The 19,235-nt window shown below is 50.7% G+C and overlaps 2 protein-coding genes across 2 annotated transcripts; one reads left to right on the plus strand and one right to left on the minus strand.

Annotated features, from left to right (window-relative positions):
- The first annotated feature begins 1,022 nt into the window (after positions 1-1,022).
- Positions 1,023-9,329, plus strand: YARS2 (tyrosyl-tRNA synthetase 2). Its single transcript, XM_066590198.1, has 5 exons — positions 1,023-1,785; positions 2,881-3,048; positions 3,972-4,127; positions 7,976-8,146; positions 9,071-9,329. Exons 1-5 carry the CDS (start codon positions 1,061-1,063, stop codon positions 9,228-9,230), a joined length of 1,380 nt encoding a protein of 459 aa, XP_066446295.1. The 5' UTR covers positions 1,023-1,060; the 3' UTR covers positions 9,231-9,329.
- CDPF1 (cysteine rich DPF motif domain containing 1) lies at positions 8,215-19,229 on the minus strand. The gene is made up of 4 exons (XM_066590199.1): positions 19,140-19,229; positions 16,538-16,650; positions 12,034-12,145; positions 8,215-10,472 (listed from the first exon to the last, which is right to left on the minus strand). The coding sequence occupies exons 2-4, from the start codon at positions 16,648-16,650 to the stop codon at positions 10,356-10,358; spliced, it is 342 nt and encodes a 113-aa protein (XP_066446296.1). The 5' UTR covers positions 19,140-19,229; the 3' UTR covers positions 8,215-10,355.
- Positions 19,230-19,235: the final 6 nt, after the last annotated feature.

Genomic DNA, 19,235 nt, shown 5'->3' on the forward strand with positions numbered 1-19,235 from the left:
CAATGGGGAGAGTCGCGTCGCACATCACACAGCGATGCGTTTTCCGTCCCACTGAAAACGGGCGATGCGTTACGAGAATAAAGCATGAAGAATGGAGTTCGTATTCATGGGAGTCTTGTGCCTCTTGCAACACACCAACTTGTGCGAGGGTCTCGGCCGCGTGAAACCTGCCTAAGGCCCAATGCACACGGGCGTGTTTGCACTGCGAGATACGGAGCGGGCGTACGCCCCCAGATCCCGCAGCAAATATCGCCCATAGACATGCTAAGCAAAACTTTTTTACCATGCTCACGAGCGGAAATCAACTGCGATTTGGGGGGAAAATCGCAAAATGACTTATTCTAGTGCGAGGCTGGGACAGGCGGGCTTACATTGCAGTCAATAGAAGCCGTCCGTTCCGCGGCGAGTCGCCGTGGATCCGCGTCATCTGACTCAGCCGTGGGCATGCGACCTAAGGCTACATTCACATGAGCGTGAATCTTGCGCCATGCCAGAACTTTTAGGGTTCCATTGAAAACAAGAGGCGAGGCGTTCCGCGGGAGCGCCCAAAAATAATCTAAAAAATCGTAGCATGTTCTGACGGGAAAAAAAAATAAAAAAATCGCTCATGCCTGTCCACGGGCGTTGCAGTACCCCGCGGCGGATCTCCGCCCAGGGAGTAGGAGCCGGCAGACAGATCGCAGCATGCTGAGCATTGCCGGCCGCAAGCGGAGAATCGCAAGTAATGATTCTCCGCTCGTGGACAGGGGGCCGGCGCTTTCCATAGCAAAGCTTTAGTGTGATTCAAAAGAATGGCGCTCGTGTTCGTGCATCCTGCCCCTTGTTTCCAGCCGCATTGCTCTGGTCGTACATGGCGGCATTTCATGCAAAAATTATTTTCATGCAACTGCGATTTTCAGTTTCCCCTATTCACAATACAGACGACTTTTACGTGCGATTTTCTGACAACGCATGCGCAGTGAACATCGCACTATTCCCCTCGCGCACAGACAGGGCGCCTCCAGCGGCCGCTCTAGGCGTCAGCTGACTCGTATCCCAGCAGTCACCGCGCGCACGCAAGATGGCGGCGCCCATAGTCCACGCTCTCCGGTCTCTCTCCCGGCTGTACCGGCCTCATAGCCGCGGTCTGTCACGCCTGTCCGAGCCGTTAGAGTCGGGGAGCCGCCGCGGCCTCTTTAAGGACGTGTTCCCGGCAGAGAGCGGCCCCCTGCAGCTCCCGGAGCTCCTGTCCTCCGGCCCCCAGACCGTCTACTGCGGCTTTGACCCCACGGCGGACTCGCTGCACGTGGGGAACCTGCTGGCCGTGATCGGCCTCCTGCATTTCCAGCGGGCCGGGCACGACGTCATCGCAGTAGTCGGTGGAGCCACGGCCCAGATCGGGGACCCCAGCGGGCGCAGCCGGGAGAGGGAGCCGCTGAGCCCGGAGCGGGTGGAGGAGAACGTGCGGAGCATCCGGGACTCCCTGCAGCGGCTCTTCTCCCAGCAGGAGGCGAGCGCGGGGGGGCGGGTGACGGTGCTGGATAACGCCGCCTGGTACCGCCGGCGCTCGGTGGTGGAGTTCCTGGCATCGGTGGGCAGGCACTTCCGGATGGGCACCCTGCTGGGCAGGCACAGCGTGCAGAGCCGCTTGAGCGCCCCCGAGGGCATGAGCCTGGCAGAGTTCACCTACCAGGTCTTCCAGGCTTATGACTTCTACTACCTGCACCAGAAGCACGGCTGCAAGATCCAGCTGGGGGGCACCGACCAACTGGGCAACCTCATGTCCGGGCACGACTTCATCCAGAGGTGGGCGCGGGCTGCAGATAAGGGGTAGTGGGGTGCCCCAAGTGTCCAAGAAAAGGGTCCTGGGGCCAATAGTGACCCAGTTAGTGGGCCTAGAAGTAGTAATGGCGCCAATGGTGGCCCCAGCAGTCGTAATGACCCTGGTGGGAGCAGTAAATCTGACGGTGACCCCTGACCTCTCAAGATCAGATGATGACTTAGAAACAAACTATGCGGGAAAATCTGCGTTAGATCGCCCGTGTGAACATATCCTAGAACGGTTTTCAGGCGCTAGGATATTGATCCTCGGGATAGATCAGCTGAGGTGCGCTGTGACCGCTTCTGTCCATGTCCGGCAGTGCGCTGTACGTTGTATAGTGGCCATGCCTGGTACTGCAGCTCGCTCTAGTCACTTGAATGGGGCTGAGCTGCTCTCAGGCCATGTGACCGTTGTCCATATCACAGTCCTGAGTACAGGCTGTGACACTCGCCCGATTGCTGCAGCCTCTCCAGTCAGCTGATCTCTGAGCCCCGCTGTCGGCGCTGGAAACAGATAACCCTGTTACCATTGTATGCGGCCCGGTTTGGCACTACAGGCACAGCTCCCATTGAATTCAGTATCTGCACTACCAGACTGGGCCACTGCAATATGGATGGCGCTGTCCACCCTGACGGCTGGCTTGGTGATCCTGAACGACCCATCGTGAAGCTGGCTCATCAATCGTAACAGTCCTGGGGAATCCCTTGGAGCTCCTGATGGCATAGATCCGCCATCCTCTGATACATCTGTGACGGCAGGCCAGCTGGCATCCCTGGTCTGGATTCAAACCACCATATTCTGCCTACTAGGGCGTAGTGTATCAACCTGTGACGGGAGGTGGGATTGGGGTGTCCTAGGCTCCCCGTTTAGTGATTGGATTATTATGGGTCTGGCACCCCAACAATCAGCTGCAGGGGGCGCATACATGGGTGCAGCAAGTTCTGCACAGTAAGAGCCCCCGGACCCCTTTATGGCATCCATATTGACATGAGGCTGTTCTTAATAGTTTGAGGCCAGAGCATGCTGGGAGTTGTAGTTCTGAAATAGTCGGTAACCTTTAGTCTATGTTTTGTGCACAGGACTACAGGAGAAGCCGTGTTCGGGATCACAATACCGCTTATTACAAGCACCAGCGGGGATAAGTTGGGGAAGACGGCCGGGAACGCCGTGTGGCTGAACAGAGACCGGACGTCGCCGTTTGAATTTTACCAGTACTTTGTGCGTCAGCCAGACGGCAACGTGGAGAGGTAAGGTGTGCGGAGGGGAGCGGGCTGCACTGTCAATCAGCTGTCCTAGAGGAGAAGAGGGCTCAGCCTGCTCCCCAACCCCCACAGAGGTCTGTAGGCGCTCATTCACACCAATGCGTAGACCAAAAATGTTGTGTATTTCATACGTATTACAGTTTGGTTTTTTTTGCGTACATGACTATCAACAGCCCAACGACTTCTCGCTCTGCCCTGTCGGGCTGCGTGTTATACAAGTGACATATCAGCCCATGTAAAGATACCTTAACCCTTTCCAATCCAATTTGTATCCTGGTTTTCCTAGGGGGCTTACTCCTTTTCTGCTGTTATACAACAGCGCTATCTGCTGGCTAAAGCCAGTACTGCATGAGGTGACACGTTGGATAGTCTCCAGCAGCAGAGAGGCTGGCAATATACAGTAAGAGAACCCCGACGGACGCCTTCCAACATCGGAGCTGTACAGCCTTAAATCATAATGTCTTCAGAGGTCAGGCAGTGGATTGGCAAGGGTTAATACGGAGTGTAAATACGCCCATTAGAATTGGGTCTACAGGTCAGTGACCAGTGGCCTCCTCAGAACAAGAACTTACCTGTGCCCCGGCATCCACACAGGGTGACACCTACATGTCCACCACGGTTTAGATTCGGATATTGCAGAAGGGAATGAGGCACATTTTCCCAGAATGCATTGCTTCAGTGCACTTGGGTCTGTAATACAGGCAGTAGCCCAAATCACAGCAGATCCGACCTCAGATGCCTGCAGATGGGTGTGAACACAGCCGTAGTATATAGCTTTGTGCTACGACCCAGGATGCCCAATGGGTAGTCCCTAACGGGTAGAGATGCCGAAGTCCTCGCACGTTCCGTCGTCTGTGTATCTCCCGTGTTTGTGGTGCTATTCATAGGGCTTTGGTTTTTCTTTTCAGATTCCTAAAACTTCTCACATTCCTCCCCCTCCCGGAGATCGCACACATCATGGATCAACATGCCAAGGAGCCTGAGAAACGGATACCCCACAAGAGGCTGGCAGCGGAGGTCACAAAGCTGGTCCATGGCAAAGAAGGGCTGGAGTCAGCCAAGAGGTGAGGCGCTGGTAGATGCTTCCCATCAGCCTGCAGCTTTCAGACCGTGCTGTTGAGTTGTACACTTGGGCTGCCCGTCCACAGGCGGGATTCAATTGCGTTCGCCGCGGTGATAATCCGGCCGCGGGGAACGCAGTGAAGGCTCCCCGTCCACAAGCAGAGAATCATTGCGATAGGCTGACAGCAGAGATCCGTCTGCCGACTCCTGCTCCCGGGCGGCGGATCCCTGCTGCGGAATACCGCAATGCCCGTGGACAGGCAGCCTTAACGATCACTGCATTAGGAACATCTACGCAATAACCAGTTGGTCCGCCTTTTTGGGCGATCGCAGCTTCTAGGCGTTGAGGAACAGATTCCGCAAGATGGCGGACATCCTCTGTACTCATTTTGCAGATAAGTTGCAGCAGATCTCACAGCCCTTTCCGGTATATCCCAAAGGGATCCGGTGAGTTTGGGGCCAAGGCGGTGTGGAGAATTCATTGTTCCTCCAACCTCTCCCTAGTGATCCGCACTTGATAACATGGGGCGTTGCCCTGTTGAAAGATGGCACTGTGGTCAGAGAGGACTTTCTGAAGACGGGCGCAGATGGTGAGCTAACAGGTCCCTGGATTGTGGTATGATGACCAATGGTCCTGGCGCTCTCCATACCATGGCCCCACCAACACCGGCCTGTTGAACCCCAGTGGTACACTCATGGGGTATGGCTTCATGTTTGCACCATGTGCAGACCCAGCCACCCGCATGGTTCTGGTCCTGCAGACAATAGGACTCGTCCCTCCAGATGATCTTCTGCTCTGCACACTCTTGGTACTGCGGCTCGGGAACAGCCAACCAGTGGGCTTGTTTCCGATATACTGGCACCAACAATCTACCCACGTCAGTCACCACCCTTACCCGTGACTGCCAAATGGTTCTTGCTGTGTAGAGGAGAGGTCAGCGCATTATCTGATGCGGCCACCATAACTGATCACAAGACGTCACCCGCCAGCTCTTCCTAATGCAATGATCTCCAGTGTATATAGCAGACAGAAGTGCGTTGTTGTTGCTGATTTGGAGGGACTGTGCCAGTTGTAACTACCTGAGGGTTGTCAGGAGCTTCCAAAAAGTATGTATTAAAAAAAACAAACAAAAAAAATCCTTTCCACACAATGTGCCAAAACTAACCAGCAGAGGGAGCAGTTTACACACCAGACTGGTGACCACAGCGAGCGTTCTGTGGGCCGATCATCTGAATAGTCGCTCGATTGTATAAATGGTCATGTGCTTCTACACAGTGGGTGTTCGCTTTCATGGCCACTGACGCGCACGCCTCCCTACAAAGTTATTGGCTAGCTGTTGAAAAATAATTTAGTCTCCAAACACTAAACGATAATTAACCCTTCACAGCCCGGGGCGTGCAGAGTTTTCCCACAACAGCCACGATCAGTGTGAGTGCTGATTGCAGCTGTTAAAGGGGTTGTCCCGCGGCAGCAAGTGGGGGTATACACTTCTGTATGGCCATATTAATGCACTTTGTAATGTACATTGTGCATTAATTATGAGCCATACAGAAGTTATTCACTTACCTGCTCCGTTGCTGGCGTCCTCGTCTCCATGGTGCCGTCTAATTTCAGCGTCTAATCGCCCGATTAGACGCGCTTGCGCAGTCCGGTCTTCTCCCTGGTGAATGGGGCCGCTCGTGCCGGAGAGCTGGTCCTCGTAGCTCCGCCCCGTCATGTGTGCCGATTCCAGCCAATCAGGAGGCTGGAATCGGCAATGGACCGCACAGAGCCCACGGTGCACCATGGGAGAAGACCCGCGGTGCATCGTGGGTGAAGATCCCGGCGGCCATCTTGCTAAGGTAAGGAAGAAGTCGCCGCAGCGCGGGGATTCGGGTAAGTACTAAACGTTTAGTTTTTTTTTAACACATGCATTGGGTTTGTCTCGCGCCGAACGGGGGGCCTATTGAAAAAAAAAAAACCCGTTTCGGTGCGGGACAACCCCTTTAACCTTTTAAATGCTGCAGGCAATTCTTACAGCAGCATTTAAATGCCCGATCGGTGGCCCCACTTCCTGCTATGAGATCGCAAAGTGCCATTCAGTTGCCATTGTAGCCTTCTGCTTGCCACATTTTTTCTTGGAGACGGGGTGACAAAAAAAAGTGCAACTCAGGCTGTGTGTGTGTATATGTATATATTTATATGTATATCATTTTTTTTCGGACTCTCGCCATGTGGGATAAGTGTATTTTAATAGATCGGTCTCTTACGGACGCAGCGATACCAAATATGTATGTAGGAAGGGAGGAAATTACATTTTAAAACCTATTTTTCTTATGACGAATACATATATTTTACTCTCCATAGGTGACTTGAACTTCCAGTTGTTTGACCCCCTTCAGAGTGTAATGCTACCCCATGGTATTGCATTATTCTGCGCTCTGACAGGCAGTTTATCAAGTGGATGTTGGTGCAGAATTTGGCCATTTTCAATTCTGCATCACAATCTGCACATTAGACATGTGGATCTTTGGTGTGGCTTTTTCCACCTGACCGCAGATTCGTCCCCGGTGAGCGGTCCCAAAAGCCACCGTATGTTGCTTAGGTAATCGCCCCCTCCTCCAATACAGGGTTAACTACACATGGGTGGTCATCGATGACACTAGGCGGCTACAGCATGATCTGGACAACAAACGAATGGTTAACAGTTATTGAGCCAAAACGTTGCTTGTCACGCTGCTGACGTAGGCCTCATGTCCACAGGGACATATCACAGCGGGTCACCCGCGCCCCATAGGGATGCATTGGACACCTGCAGGTAGTTAAATACCTGCAGATGTCATTTCCCCCTGAGGCGCAGATTGCGTGTGCGAGAAATCACCTGCAGCATGCTCCATTTTAGTGTGGGTCTCCCGCAGCCTTCCATAGAAGCCGTCCGTATCCGCGGCACACCCGCAGCTGAATTCCTGCTCTCCGGCGCGGCAGACCAGGAGTTAAAAAACAAAAACTAAGAAAAAACCCTGTGCACGGCGCGTGCCGAGCACATCCGCTGGGCCAAAGAAAGAAGATCTGCAGTGTCCGGACAGGTAAGTAATGCTTATTTTTAGGCCTTATGTCTGCGGGAAAGGAGGGACCCGCTGCGGGATTCTGCATGAAGAATCTGCGGTGGGCCTGATTTTTCCTGTGGACATGAGGTCTGAAAATAGATTTTTCTTACCTGTCCGGACGCAGTGGATCTTCCCTCCGTCGCGGCCGGATCTTCTTTCTTCAGTCCGGCGGATGTGCTCGGCCCGCTGGAAGCGTGCTGCGTGCATGCGCCATGCCCTTTTTTTTTTAATCCTGCTCTCCCGCGCTGGAGAGCAGGAATTCAGCTGCGGGTGTGCCACGGATACGGACGGCTTCTATGGAAGCCTGCGGGAGACCCACAGAAAATGGAGCATGCTGCGGGCGATTTTCCGCACGTGTGTTCCGCGCCGCCGGGGAAAATGACATCCGCAGGTAAGTAAATAAATAGTGTCCAATGTATCCTTATGGGGCGCGGAAAACGCGTGCGGGACACCCACAGATTTCCTAATTCTATTTGTCCAAGACTATATGCACAGTGCAGGTTCAGGATTACACCTGATGCACGGACCACGAAAACAAACAAACACTTTTTTCGAAATGAGTTATTTTCATGAAATTTTAGAACAAGCTAACAGGAACACGTAAACTTTTCTCAGACACCCATCGCGTTGCCTGCTGTAATCTGCGTCTTTGGGGTAGCTGTCATTTTTATATAGGATATCGTAGGTAATATGTTTTGTGCTGCGTTTCCCCTGTGAATAAGTCTAGCATTGCATGGCTGTAATACCCGTCTTTCTCCACTAGGTGCACTCGGGCTCTGTATCACAGCAGCATTGATGCCCTGGCAGCCATGTCTGATCAGGAGCTACAGGAACTCTTCCAGGAAGCCCCTTTCTTTGAACTAGTGCTGGAACCTGGCACCAGGGTGCTCGACGCCTGTCTGAGAGCGTCTGCCATCCCAGAAGGCCCTCGGGGGTAGGTATTTATCAGTGTCAAGTAGGAGATGAGGAGAACAGCTAGCGTTACTGGAACTGCACACACTATCACAATTGGGAGACTTTATTATTGCACGTGCTCCAAAATTCTAGCATTTAAAAGAAAAACCGCAAGATTTTAACATTTTGCTCTAAAAATTGTAACTTTTCACAGTTCTATGTCACCTTTAAAAGTTGTGTGGGTCGGGGTGGCAGGTGCGCTGCAGGTCGGGGTGGCAGGAGCGCTGCGGGTCTGGGGGGCAGGAGCGCTGCGGGTCTGGGGGGCAGGAGCGCTGCGGGTCTGGGGGGCAGGAGCGCTGCGGGTCTGGGGGGCAGGAGCGCTGCGGGTCTGGGGGGCAGGAGCGCTGCGGGTCTGGGGGGCAGGAGCGCTGCGGGTCGGGGTGGCAGGAGCGCTGCGGGTCGGGGTGGCGGGAGCGCTTCGGGTCTGGGTGGCGGGAGCGCTTCGGGTCTGGGTGGCGGGAGCGCTTCGGGTCTGGGTGGCGGGAGCGCTGCGGGTCTGGGTGGCGGGAGCGCTGCGGGTCTGGGTGGCGGGAGCGCTGCGGGTCTGGGTGGCGGGAGCGCTGCGGGTCTGGGTGGCGGGAGCGCTGCGGCCCGTCACTCTTACTATATAAAACGGTCATAGCTATGAGCCGGCGTAGATTCCTTCTGGCTCCCGGGCGCCTGAGATGCGCCTACTAAGAGGCTTCATATGTTAGGCGCGGCGTCCGATGGCACCGCTGTGTGATACAAGCGGTGCACAAGGGTTTCTCTCTACAAAGCAGGGCTGGCCTCGGCCCTCCATAACTTGCCTTCCGGGGTCTGTCTATGGCCGGTGACCCCTTCTGTCGGCTTTATAATGGTTGTGAAGACATGAAGCATTTTAGGTGGAAGCGCTCCTTAATAATGCCGGTCTTTTGCCTTCCAGCTTTGACATATTAAGCAGCGGCGGCGTAAGCTTCAACCTCATGAGGGTCACCAACCCCGACGAGATCCTTGTTGTCGGGCAGCACATCCTCAGCAACGGACTGTCCCTCATCAAGGTCGGGAAGAGGAACTTCTACATCGTCAAGTGGCTGCAGCTGTAGGAGCGGCCGCCGACCCCGATGCTCGTTACTCTCACTAAGTGAGAAGCTGTAAGGGACGTGATGGGGGTTAATAAATAACTGTATCAGTTGGGTATCGCACCGGTCCTCTGTCTTCCCTCATCTGTATGACAATATATATGTATCTATAGGAATGCGGCTGCAGCCACCTTACATTTAAAGGGGTCCTCTAGTTGTGTAAATCTCTACACCCTTATCATAAGCATCGTGTCCAACTTTGGTTGAATGCAACCTCCGGTGAGCGTCAGATACATGAAGAATCTCTACTGCTTCATATTTGGAATCCCCACCTTGTATTCTGATGTCACAAGATACATTTAGCAGGAGTTCCCCTTTAAAGGAAGTCTAATTTTTGCTTATTCAACTCAATATACTGGCGTCTGATGATCAAAATGTTACCATTCCCTCTGTGCAATGTGAGTCACATCTGTAGATAAAGTAACAGAAAGGCTTCCTGCGCCGTAAGTTAACTAGCCTCCGACCGTCTGGTGGACGGTTCACATCTGCCCGCGGTCCGGGCTCTCTATATCTCTCCCCTCTTCTGCCAAAAATGCCCCCTTCTCCGCATCATATTCTACGTGCGATGTGCCTGCGCCACACTGAGGCTTCAGGTGCAGGCGCTGCGACTCCTCCATGGCAGGAACGATGACGCCGCACGCAGTGCAGGCTGCCACATGTGGAGCGCATGATGTCTGCGGCACCCAAGCTGGAGACATCCATCAACATTAAGGACGTTTTTAACAGAAGTGGGCGAGAGCCTGAACCACTGGCAGATGGCAGGAAGCCTTTCTGCGGCTTTATCTAGAGATGGCGGTCACAATACACTGAGGTAGGGGTGGCGGTCACAATACACTGAGGTAGGGGTGGCGGTCACAATACACTGAGGTAGGGGTGGCGGTCACAATACACTGAGGTAGGGGTGGCGGTCACAATACACTGAGGTAGGGGTGGCGGTTTAATTTAAAAGGCAAAAACTATCCGACAGACTTCCTTTAAATATTCCTGGAACTGGTATGTCTTATGCCTGGTGCAGGGCACGACATGGTAGAAGGTGGCACAGCAGCATTGATCCTCTTGTCTGGTCAGCGGCTTCGATATTTTCGGAGATCACTTAGCCTGCGCTTTCCTCTTATCCAAGTCCTGCTGAATCTCCAGAGGAAAAGCGTCCTTGTTCTTGGAGACGCAGGAGAGACAGAATCTCTTGGAGTAGAAGAGGCTGCAGTCCTAAAGATGGACGGAAGAAACTGCATTAGAGTGAATGAAAAACTTGTTACATCTATGTATTTCTTGTCAAAGGCTGCTGCTACCTGGAAACCATCAGCAAGCTGCTGCTGGTGGATCCGCTCTTATATGTTCTGGCAAGAAACGTGTTACATCTATATATTTCTTGGCAGGATGTGGAAGAAAGACCTCCGCCAACGGCAGCTTGCTGATTGTTTCCAATTAGCAACAGATTTAATTCTGCTACATATAGACTCGGAGGACGCTCTGCACGACACTATAGTACGTATTGGGGCTGATGTATTAATGGGGGTTTCCAGGAAAATACAATTGATGACCTATTCTCAGGAATGGTCAATAGGTGATCGGCTGGTATCCGCCATTCAGGACTCCAGCCGAGCCGCTCAGTGAGCACAGAAGTACACAGGTTGGAGCGGAAGCCGCTGCTGCGACCCCGGTGTAATAGCCGGCGGCTCTTATTAAAATCAGTGGGCGCAGCGCTGGCCACTAGATCGAGTTTAGAGTAGCAGCTTCTGCTCGAGCCCTTGTGTATCGCAGCACTGACTGTGGGTGCCTGATCAGTTGGGATCCTGAGAAGCGAACCCTGCCTGATCAACCTTAGATTACCGATCCTGAGGATCGGTCATAAATAGTATTTTTCCCTGGAACACCCCTTTAAGACCATCGTGTATGCTGATCTTAGTGGATCATCTGCAACCATGGGGTCTTTCATCTGCTGACCTAAGTTTCCTTGGTCAACCACTGCGTTTTGTTGCTGTGCTCATATGTAGAAAAGAAGGATGCCCGCGCAGCACTCCAGGTAAACCCTCTCTGGGGCTGGCAGAAATAATGCACAGCCAAGGGGGAAGGTCAAAACCAAACCTTCAGGCTCCTATGCAGATGAACCAGTAGGCTCCTGGCAGCATGAAGAGGCGCAAATCAGCTCAAAGCTTTCTTTTCTTCTCCCATAACGTATGATGCAGCAGCTCCGCTTCGACCTCCAGTCTTTTTAAAGCTTATCACAATATAAAGACCGATGCAGACGTATAAACCCGTGTGTCATAATATACACCAATCAGGGCTTAGGGCGGTGCCCTCCCCCTAATTAGTCCCAATTACAAACACATGAGTCTACTGATTTATCTGCATTGTTGCTGTGCTCAGTCTTGCCATTGTGCATGACGGGTAATCTGGAACTGTCTTCCACAACCTCACCTTTTGTAGCAGAGTTTGGCTGTTCCTCGCCTAGTTTTAAGCCTCCTACACAGCTGTTTCAGTTAATGACTCTTTCAACCTACATCTGTTTGGTATATGATTAATCATAACCCTGACTAATCCTACAAAATCCCTGACTCTGTGCAAGTGTACCTAAAAGAACGGATGCGGTTTTGAAGGCGAGGGGCGGACACAGCAAATATTTCTGATTTACATTTCTTTTTTGTTCAGTCACTTTGCATTTTTTTAACTGACAACAATAAATTCCCCTCCCCCATTATCTTCAGTTACTCCCTTCTGGGGGTCATCGGCCCCCCACAGCTGTACACTATATCATCTGGATATGTACCGTGCTGACACACACCACCCGCTCACACAGGCTGCAAGGAGAACCGAGGATCAGGAACTTCTCTTTGTCCGGAACGAAGGGATCTCTCATTACATAGCATTCTTCCAAGAGGCTACAACGAAACGGGATCAGAGATTATATTGGATTGTTTGTCTCGTTACACAAATAGAACATAACAGGAGAACGGGTTTGACGACTATTCTCATACAGGCCGGAAGGGTCCAACAATAAGCTGATCGCAGCGGTTTCCACTGCAGTAATCTGTGTGGGAATCTGAGGCGGTCGTTCTCTCTAGCACTCCCACAGGGGAAATGAAGTATTACATTATTTCTATTTAAAGAGGTATTTCCATTTTATGAAGTGATGGCATAACACTATGATCAGTGGAGGTTTGACCGGCAGATTCTGAGACAGAACGGGTTGTGGTGCTGGTGTAGTATTTGCATTTTCCCTGTACAGCAGTGCCCTGACCACAAAAATCAGGGCTGGGCATGCAGCACTAAACTAGACTAAACCTCTTAAATGGGTTGGAAGAGTCCCACCACAATAAGCCAATCACAGGGGTTTCCACTGCTGCTATCTGCAGCAATGGTCTGTAATCTGTGTGGGAACCTGCAGTACATGTTCATTATCTCCAGCACTCCCGCAGGTGAAGTGAAGTATTACATTTTCATTTAGAAGGTGTATTCCCATCTTATAAAGAGATGCAGGTCACTAGGATGTGTGTGAACGGACCGTTATAAATTCATAGTTTTTCTAGTTAAATTACAAGTGAACCCTACATTATACAATCAGCTACACTAACTAAATTCTCTAGGCAATTATAACAGAGAGGGTTAATTTGGTGATTTACAGCATTATCTGTTTCTCTGACCTCTGATCTCACACTGATAAGAGAGGCTGTTACAGCACGAAAATACCAGGAAAGTTTGTTACTACAACAAACTTCCCAGGGCGGCCCTGATGGGCTGTATCTGAATCAGTCAGGTCCCAATGATGGCACTTATTAACCGCCTGTGTCGGGTGCTTTACTTGCTGGTTGGATGCAATCGCCCGTGGAGTGCCCGGCATAAAATTATATTGCTGCTACACGGAGCCCGAGCAGTAGGGGCAGATTTACTCTCAGCGTTCACAATGGGGTTAAAGATTCTTCAATAATCTGGTTATTTGCAGCATCCACTCAGCTTTCAGCTTGTTTTTGGTAGTGCAACAATAACAAAATTCTATTGGAAACAATCAGCAATTCATGGATGGATCCGTCATTCCTATCGCATGTCTCATGATGGTTTCCAGGCCCCAGGAGAATCGTACAAAGCTTCTACAAAAGTGGCCAGAACTTTTTTTATTGCATGGCCTAGGTGAGGAGTGTCAAACTCCTTTTCACCGACGGCCATTTATAAGGGCTCCTTCACAAGGACTTATTTGCCCTCCATATTACATGTGTAATCTGGACAGCTTAACCCCATAGTGACCAAGCCTGTTTGCGCCTTAGTGATGGAGCCAAATTTTGAAAAGCTGACGTGTCTCTTTAACATAGAATAACCTTGTAAAGGTTCTGCATATCCCAGTGATTCTGACGTTGGTTCTTTGCCACATGTACTTCATTTAGGTGGTAAAATAGACCGATAGAATGTGTATATTTATTAAAAATGCCAAAATTGGGGAAAATGTTGAAAAAAAATTTCATTTTTTTTCACATTTTCAACTGCAGTATGTCAAATATGTGCAAACATACTGCATACATTTTATATATTTCCATCTGTTTATTTTATTCTGGAAGCACATTGGAAAAACTTCAGTGTTATTAGAGGAAAGTACAAATTTAATATTGATTATTAACCCCTTGAGTGGCGGGTTTCCTACCACCCTGTCGTGCCCACCAGGGCAGGTTTTTTAAAATGGTCTAATCATTGAATTTCAACTAATTTTGCAGTTGCGTCTCAAGAGCCATAACTTTTTCATTTTTCCATTGACATGGCCATATGAGGGCTTGTTTTTTGCGGGACAAGTTGTGATTTTTTAAACAGGGGGGAGGAAAAAAAGAAATGGGGGAAAAAAGGGGCCATGTTACTAAGGGGTTAAATAATGCATTAACTTCCTTCTCTGGGTCATTACGACGCACACAGATACCACATGTGTGATTGTATTTTTGATTTTTTACAAAGTAAAGGGAGACAAGTGTTTTTATTATTTTTTTTACAATTTAATTTTGTTTTTTTTTGTCCCTTTAGGGGACTTCCACAGGGACCCATCAGGACCCCTGATCACATTCCGGGGGTCTGATGGTGACAGCCCTTTACATGCTGCAGTCACATAGACTGCCGCATGTAAAGGGTTAACACAGCAGAGATCGGAGGTTTTCTCTGATCCCTGCTGTAAGAGCTGGTACCTAGCTGTCCTCTCACAGCCAAGCACCAAGCTCTCCCTGCCACAGAGACCATGGTCTCTATGGCAACCTGTAAACAAAGCAGGAGATTGCCGGCATATCGGCAATATCTTCTGCTGGTTTTTCAAAGCCCTTGCTTTGTTTTCTGTGGGTCTGTGCAGGCAGAGCACACTGTCACAGCTTGTGGCATTGTGCTCTGCAGCTCCCATAGTGATACATAGCCCGGAAATCTTCCGGGCTATGTTGCTATGAGCAGTGGAGCTCGTCCCGGAAATTTTCCTGGCGTGCCACTCAAGGGGTTAATAGAGATGAGCGAACCTACTCGTTTCGAGTAATTACTCGATCGAGCACCGCGATTTTCGAGTACTTCCGTACTCGGGTGAAAAGATTCGGGGGGCGGGGTAGGCGTGGCGGAGCGGGGGATAGCAGCGGGGAACAGGGGGGAGCCCTCTCTCTCTCCATCTCCCCCCCACTCCCCGCTGCAACCCCCCACTCCCCCACGGCGCCCCCCGAATCTTTTCGCCTGAGTATGGAAGTACTCGAAAATCGCGGCGCTCGGGTGAAAAAGGGGCGTGGCCGAGTAGGTTCGCTCATCTCTAATTATTAACATTTTGAGGAACACTTTGTTTTCCCGCACCAAGCCAAGATTGCAAAGGCTCATGGGTGTCAGAATGATAGAAACCCCCACAAATGACCCCATTTTAAAAACTACACCCCTTAATATATTCACTGAGGGTGGGGGTGGGGGGGTCATGAGTATTTTCAGGAGTTAATGCAATTTAGGGGGGACAAAATAAAGTGTCATATTTTTGCAAATATGTCATTTTAAAGACATGTGTTTTTCTATAGTGTCCTGTGTTTAGAGACATCCCCATCGTGGCCCTAATCTTATGTCTGGATGCACAACGGGGCCCAAACCGAAAGGAGCAGCCGGAGGCTTGAAGAACAAAAATTTTGCATGAAGGTGATTTAGGCCCCATTGCCCACTTGTAAAGCCACTGAGTAGCCAAAACCATAGAGAACCCCCACACATGACCCCATTTTGAAAACTAGACCCTTTAACGTCTTGATCTAGGGGTGCACTGAGTATCTTGACCCCACAGATTTTGAATGAATCTAATGAAAGCAGAAGGGAAAAATAATAATTTACTTTTTATGGCAATTGTGTCAGTTAGTTTGTTCTGCACACAAATGAATGAAGACTTTCACCCCGACATGGAGTACTGCTGGCTCCCCTCATGGGTCCGATCACTAAGGGGTTAAACACCATTATGCTAGTCAGGCGTATTTTACTGCATATCTCCAGCAGGTCCCCAGATTCTGCGGACGTCACGTGTAAACATGCAGAGGATGAGGGCACATCATGCGTATTCGCTGCCCATTTACATCATCCCATTGATTTTAATCCGCTCGCCGTCCGTCCGGTATGCAGCAGAGGTCAGAGAGGTCAGCGGTCACTGACTCAGCTGCCGCACCGGAGCCGCTGCTGCCCAGAGGCCAATAGAGGGGTTGCTGTTACTACTGGGACTATTATGGGGGTCACTTATTAAAACTCGAGACAACATAGGGGACCCTATAACTATTGGAGCTACTATGGGGGGATTATTACTACTGGGGTCACTATTACACTTGGCCCACCAGAAGGCTGATGGGGCCTCTAATATGTGCAGTTTGAACAATCTATATCATTTAATTAACAAAAGGTCTGATTGCTTCTGCATTAGGCCAAATGCACGCGGCAGGTCCGGACTCGGGCTGCGGAAACCCACACGAAATCTGGCCCTGACTGCGGCGGGCCACCCTGCGTACCGGTCGTCTTCTCTGTACTGCGGATGGTCCGCACGGCTCGCCATACGCAGTACAGATTTGTTTTTAAACTCCTGCTTTTCCCACGGAATCCATGGCCCGTCCATAATGTCAATGGCAGACGCACAACGGGGGCATGAAGAATCACTTCTGCATAGCATGCTGTGGGCGGTATTTGCTGCGAAATCCGGAGGCAGTCGCCCGCTCCGGATTTTGCAGCTGTAGTCCGCCCCTGTGCATTTGGCGCTACCTTCAGTACAACTCTTGTAGATACAAGGTCCAATGTTGTAACACTTCATCGCCTTCACTTACATAATGGATTTCGTATTTGGTGGCTTCTGGCCGAAGTACGTGTAAGGGACCGATAACTTGCAGAGCTGACATTCAAATATCCCTTTAGGGTTCTGGGATTCATCGAGGTCCATCTGTAAATAGAGAAATCTATCAAAGCGTGTTCTAGTATATCTAATAGTGTGCCAGAACTGGAACACCATGGACTTTGTATCAACACCCAGTATGGAGGCACAGGGGATAAAACACGTTGGCTGGGCGCCATCAGGAGGACGCGGGAGGGACAGCAGGCAGCCGAAACATGAGAATCTAAGGGAGAAGAACTGGTGAACAGGCGCGACGAATAGTGGGACGGCGGGACGGAATATCCAACTCCTATCTTATTAATAGGATACGCGTTTCGGGGTGAGCCCCTTCATCAGTCAGCCGGGGAGGACATCACTCTGAGGACTGAAGGAATATGGATCCCTGAGGTGCTGGAGATACAAGAGCAGTGGCGTCTTTTTTACGTAGACATATGGATCGCGACAAAAATAATTTCATGGCCCGCGCTATTCTGATGCGATTGGCTTACGAGACTCGTCCATGCAAGTCAATGGGGATACATAAACCAGTAAGCCCTCCATGTGGGGGCCACTTTTCTCAGGAGGCTGTTTCGTTTTTTTTTTTCACTTTTCTTTCTTTTTACAGATATGAAAAACGTACGTACAAAAAAAAAGCGTACTTTTTGCGGACACAGCAAGTTTTTTTTCTGTTAATGTGCAGCTTAAGGCCGGATTCACACATATGGATTTGCGCATGCAATATGCAGAAAATAGAACCCTTTGATTGTAATGGGTTGATTCACACGCCGGATTGTTCCATCGCACGAAAACAACATATTCTACTTTCCTGAGCATTTACGCCATTTTAACGAATTAGAGCGTCGTTGCGTATTTTATATGCACACACAAATGCGCACGACTTGTTACTCAAAACAACAGCAAATACGTGGTGTCCGGTGCGCAAAAACGTGGCACAAATACGTGAATCCGGCCTAAGGCTGAGATCACAAATCACGGAACCGTTGTGGTATTTTGGATGTAGAGCGCTGCGCCAAAGTACAATAGAATGTAAGTGAATGGGGTTTTAATAGAGATGAGCGAACGTACTCGGTAAGGCCGATTTCGCAATCAAGCACCGCGATTTTCGAGTACTTCACTACTCGGGTGAAAAGGACTCGGGGGCGCTGTGGGGCGGGGGGTTGCAGAGGGGAGTGGGGGGTAGCAGCGGGGAACAGGGGGGAGCCCTCTCTCTCTCCCTCTCCCCCCCCACTCCCCGCTGCAACCCCCCGCTCACCCAAAGCGCCCCCGAGTACTTTTCACCCGAGTAGTGAAGTACTCGAAAATCGCGGTGCTCGATTGCGAAATCGGCCTTACCGAGTGCGTTCGCTCATCTCTAGGTTTTAACAAACTGCATTCATTCCTAGCAGTAGATATCCGCAGCGGAATGTACTGGAGAGATTTCTAGTCCAAAGCCGCTCCAGGGGCGTTTACACAACGGAATTGGCGCAGAATCTCGGCTGCGGAACGCTTGATGAAATTCCGCCAGGAATCTACAATACAATGTAAGCGAACGCAGTTAAACAAACCCCATTCACTGACAGCAAGAAAAAGAGTAGCAGAAAGTAGTCCCGCTGTGGAATACAAAACTCACAGCTTGTTTCACTACGGAATTCATTCACTGCGGTGCAGCGCGCAAAATCCACATCAATATCAGAACCAAAGCCGTGACGAAGCGCGGGGCGGATTTTGGTGCGGACCGTTTCCCAGTCGTTGCGGATTTTCACTGCATATTTTTAATTTATTGCAATCCGACAAATGAAATTCACGGTGAAAAATGGCGACAAAGATGGGTGTGGATTCACTTACGAAAACGCCCAACACCCCCTTACGGTACCGTCAGACATGGAGGGTTTGCTGCGGGCAACAGTAAGCCAGCTCTGAGTCTGCAGGGGCCACAGTTACACCCGAGCGCTGCGGATTTTACCACATTTTAATTGTGGATCTGCTGCGGGATTTGGGCTGCCTGTCCACGGCCGAGGTGGAGTATCGCTGGGTGGTAGTAGGGGGGGAGGACGGACAGATCTGATAGATGGGCTGACCATGGGAAATAGCAGCATGCCACAACTTGCTTCCCGTGAGTGGAGAATCGCTATCACTCTGCGCTTGTGGACGTCGGGCTGCGCTTTCCATACGTAAGTCTATGGGAGGCGTTCACTGCGTTACTCGCGGCCGGACTGTCGCAGCGGATAACGCATATCACCCGTGGACCGCAGGCCTAATAACCCTCGTATTTCAAGGCCTGAAGCCCACGTCATTAGGATTTAAAACATTGGATTAGTTGCAGACATTTTCTGCACTATTTGAAGGAGATTTTTAAATCCCCTCCACATTCTATACACGCACAAGTACAAAGGACATGCAGATGTAGCAGAGCTGATTGTGTCGTTCGGTATAAATCATCGTGATGTCAGAGCGCTATCGATGCTTTACCCAGGACAGCGCATCCCTGAGACGTAACTAATGCAACCAGTCCAGCTCTGCTACATCTGTGCATGCATGCATACTAACCACAGACTCACATCTCCAGGGGGTCACATGCAGCCTGCTTGCTTCCTCTCCAGCAGCACATGACCCCCGGCTCCTGACTCTTCCTGCTGCTGATCCCCTCCTACTGG

This window comes from Eleutherodactylus coqui, chromosome 2, assembly GCF_035609145.1.
Source record: "Eleutherodactylus coqui strain aEleCoq1 chromosome 2, aEleCoq1.hap1, whole genome shotgun sequence".
In the NCBI taxonomy this organism is placed as follows: Eukaryota; Metazoa; Chordata; class Amphibia; order Anura; family Eleutherodactylidae; genus Eleutherodactylus; species Eleutherodactylus coqui.

Excerpts from the sequence above, each read along its gene's own strand:
- YARS2 (XM_066590198.1), top strand. The coding sequence starts at position 1,061 with ATGGCGGCGCCCATAGTCCACGCTCTCCGGTCTCTCTCCCGGCTGTAC. Across the intron at positions 1,786-2,880 it reads GGGCACGACTTCATCCAGAG|GACTACAGGAGAAGCCGTGT; the intron begins GTGGGCGCGGGC and ends TTTTGTGCACAG. Across the intron at positions 8,147-9,070 it reads ATCCCAGAAGGCCCTCGGGG|CTTTGACATATTAAGCAGCG; the intron begins GTAGGTATTTAT and ends TTTGCCTTCCAG.
- CDPF1 (XM_066590199.1), bottom strand. The coding sequence starts at position 16,650 with ATGGACCTCGATGAATCCCAGAACCCTAAAGGGATATTTGAATGTCAG. Across the intron at positions 12,146-16,537 it reads CCAAATACGAAATCCATTAT|CCTCTTGGAAGAATGCTATG; the intron begins GTAAGTGAAGGC and ends GTTTCGTTGTAG. Across the intron at positions 10,473-12,033 it reads GGGTGGTGTGTGTCAGCACG|GACTGCAGCCTCTTCTACTC; the intron begins GTACATATCCAG and ends GTCCATCTTTAG.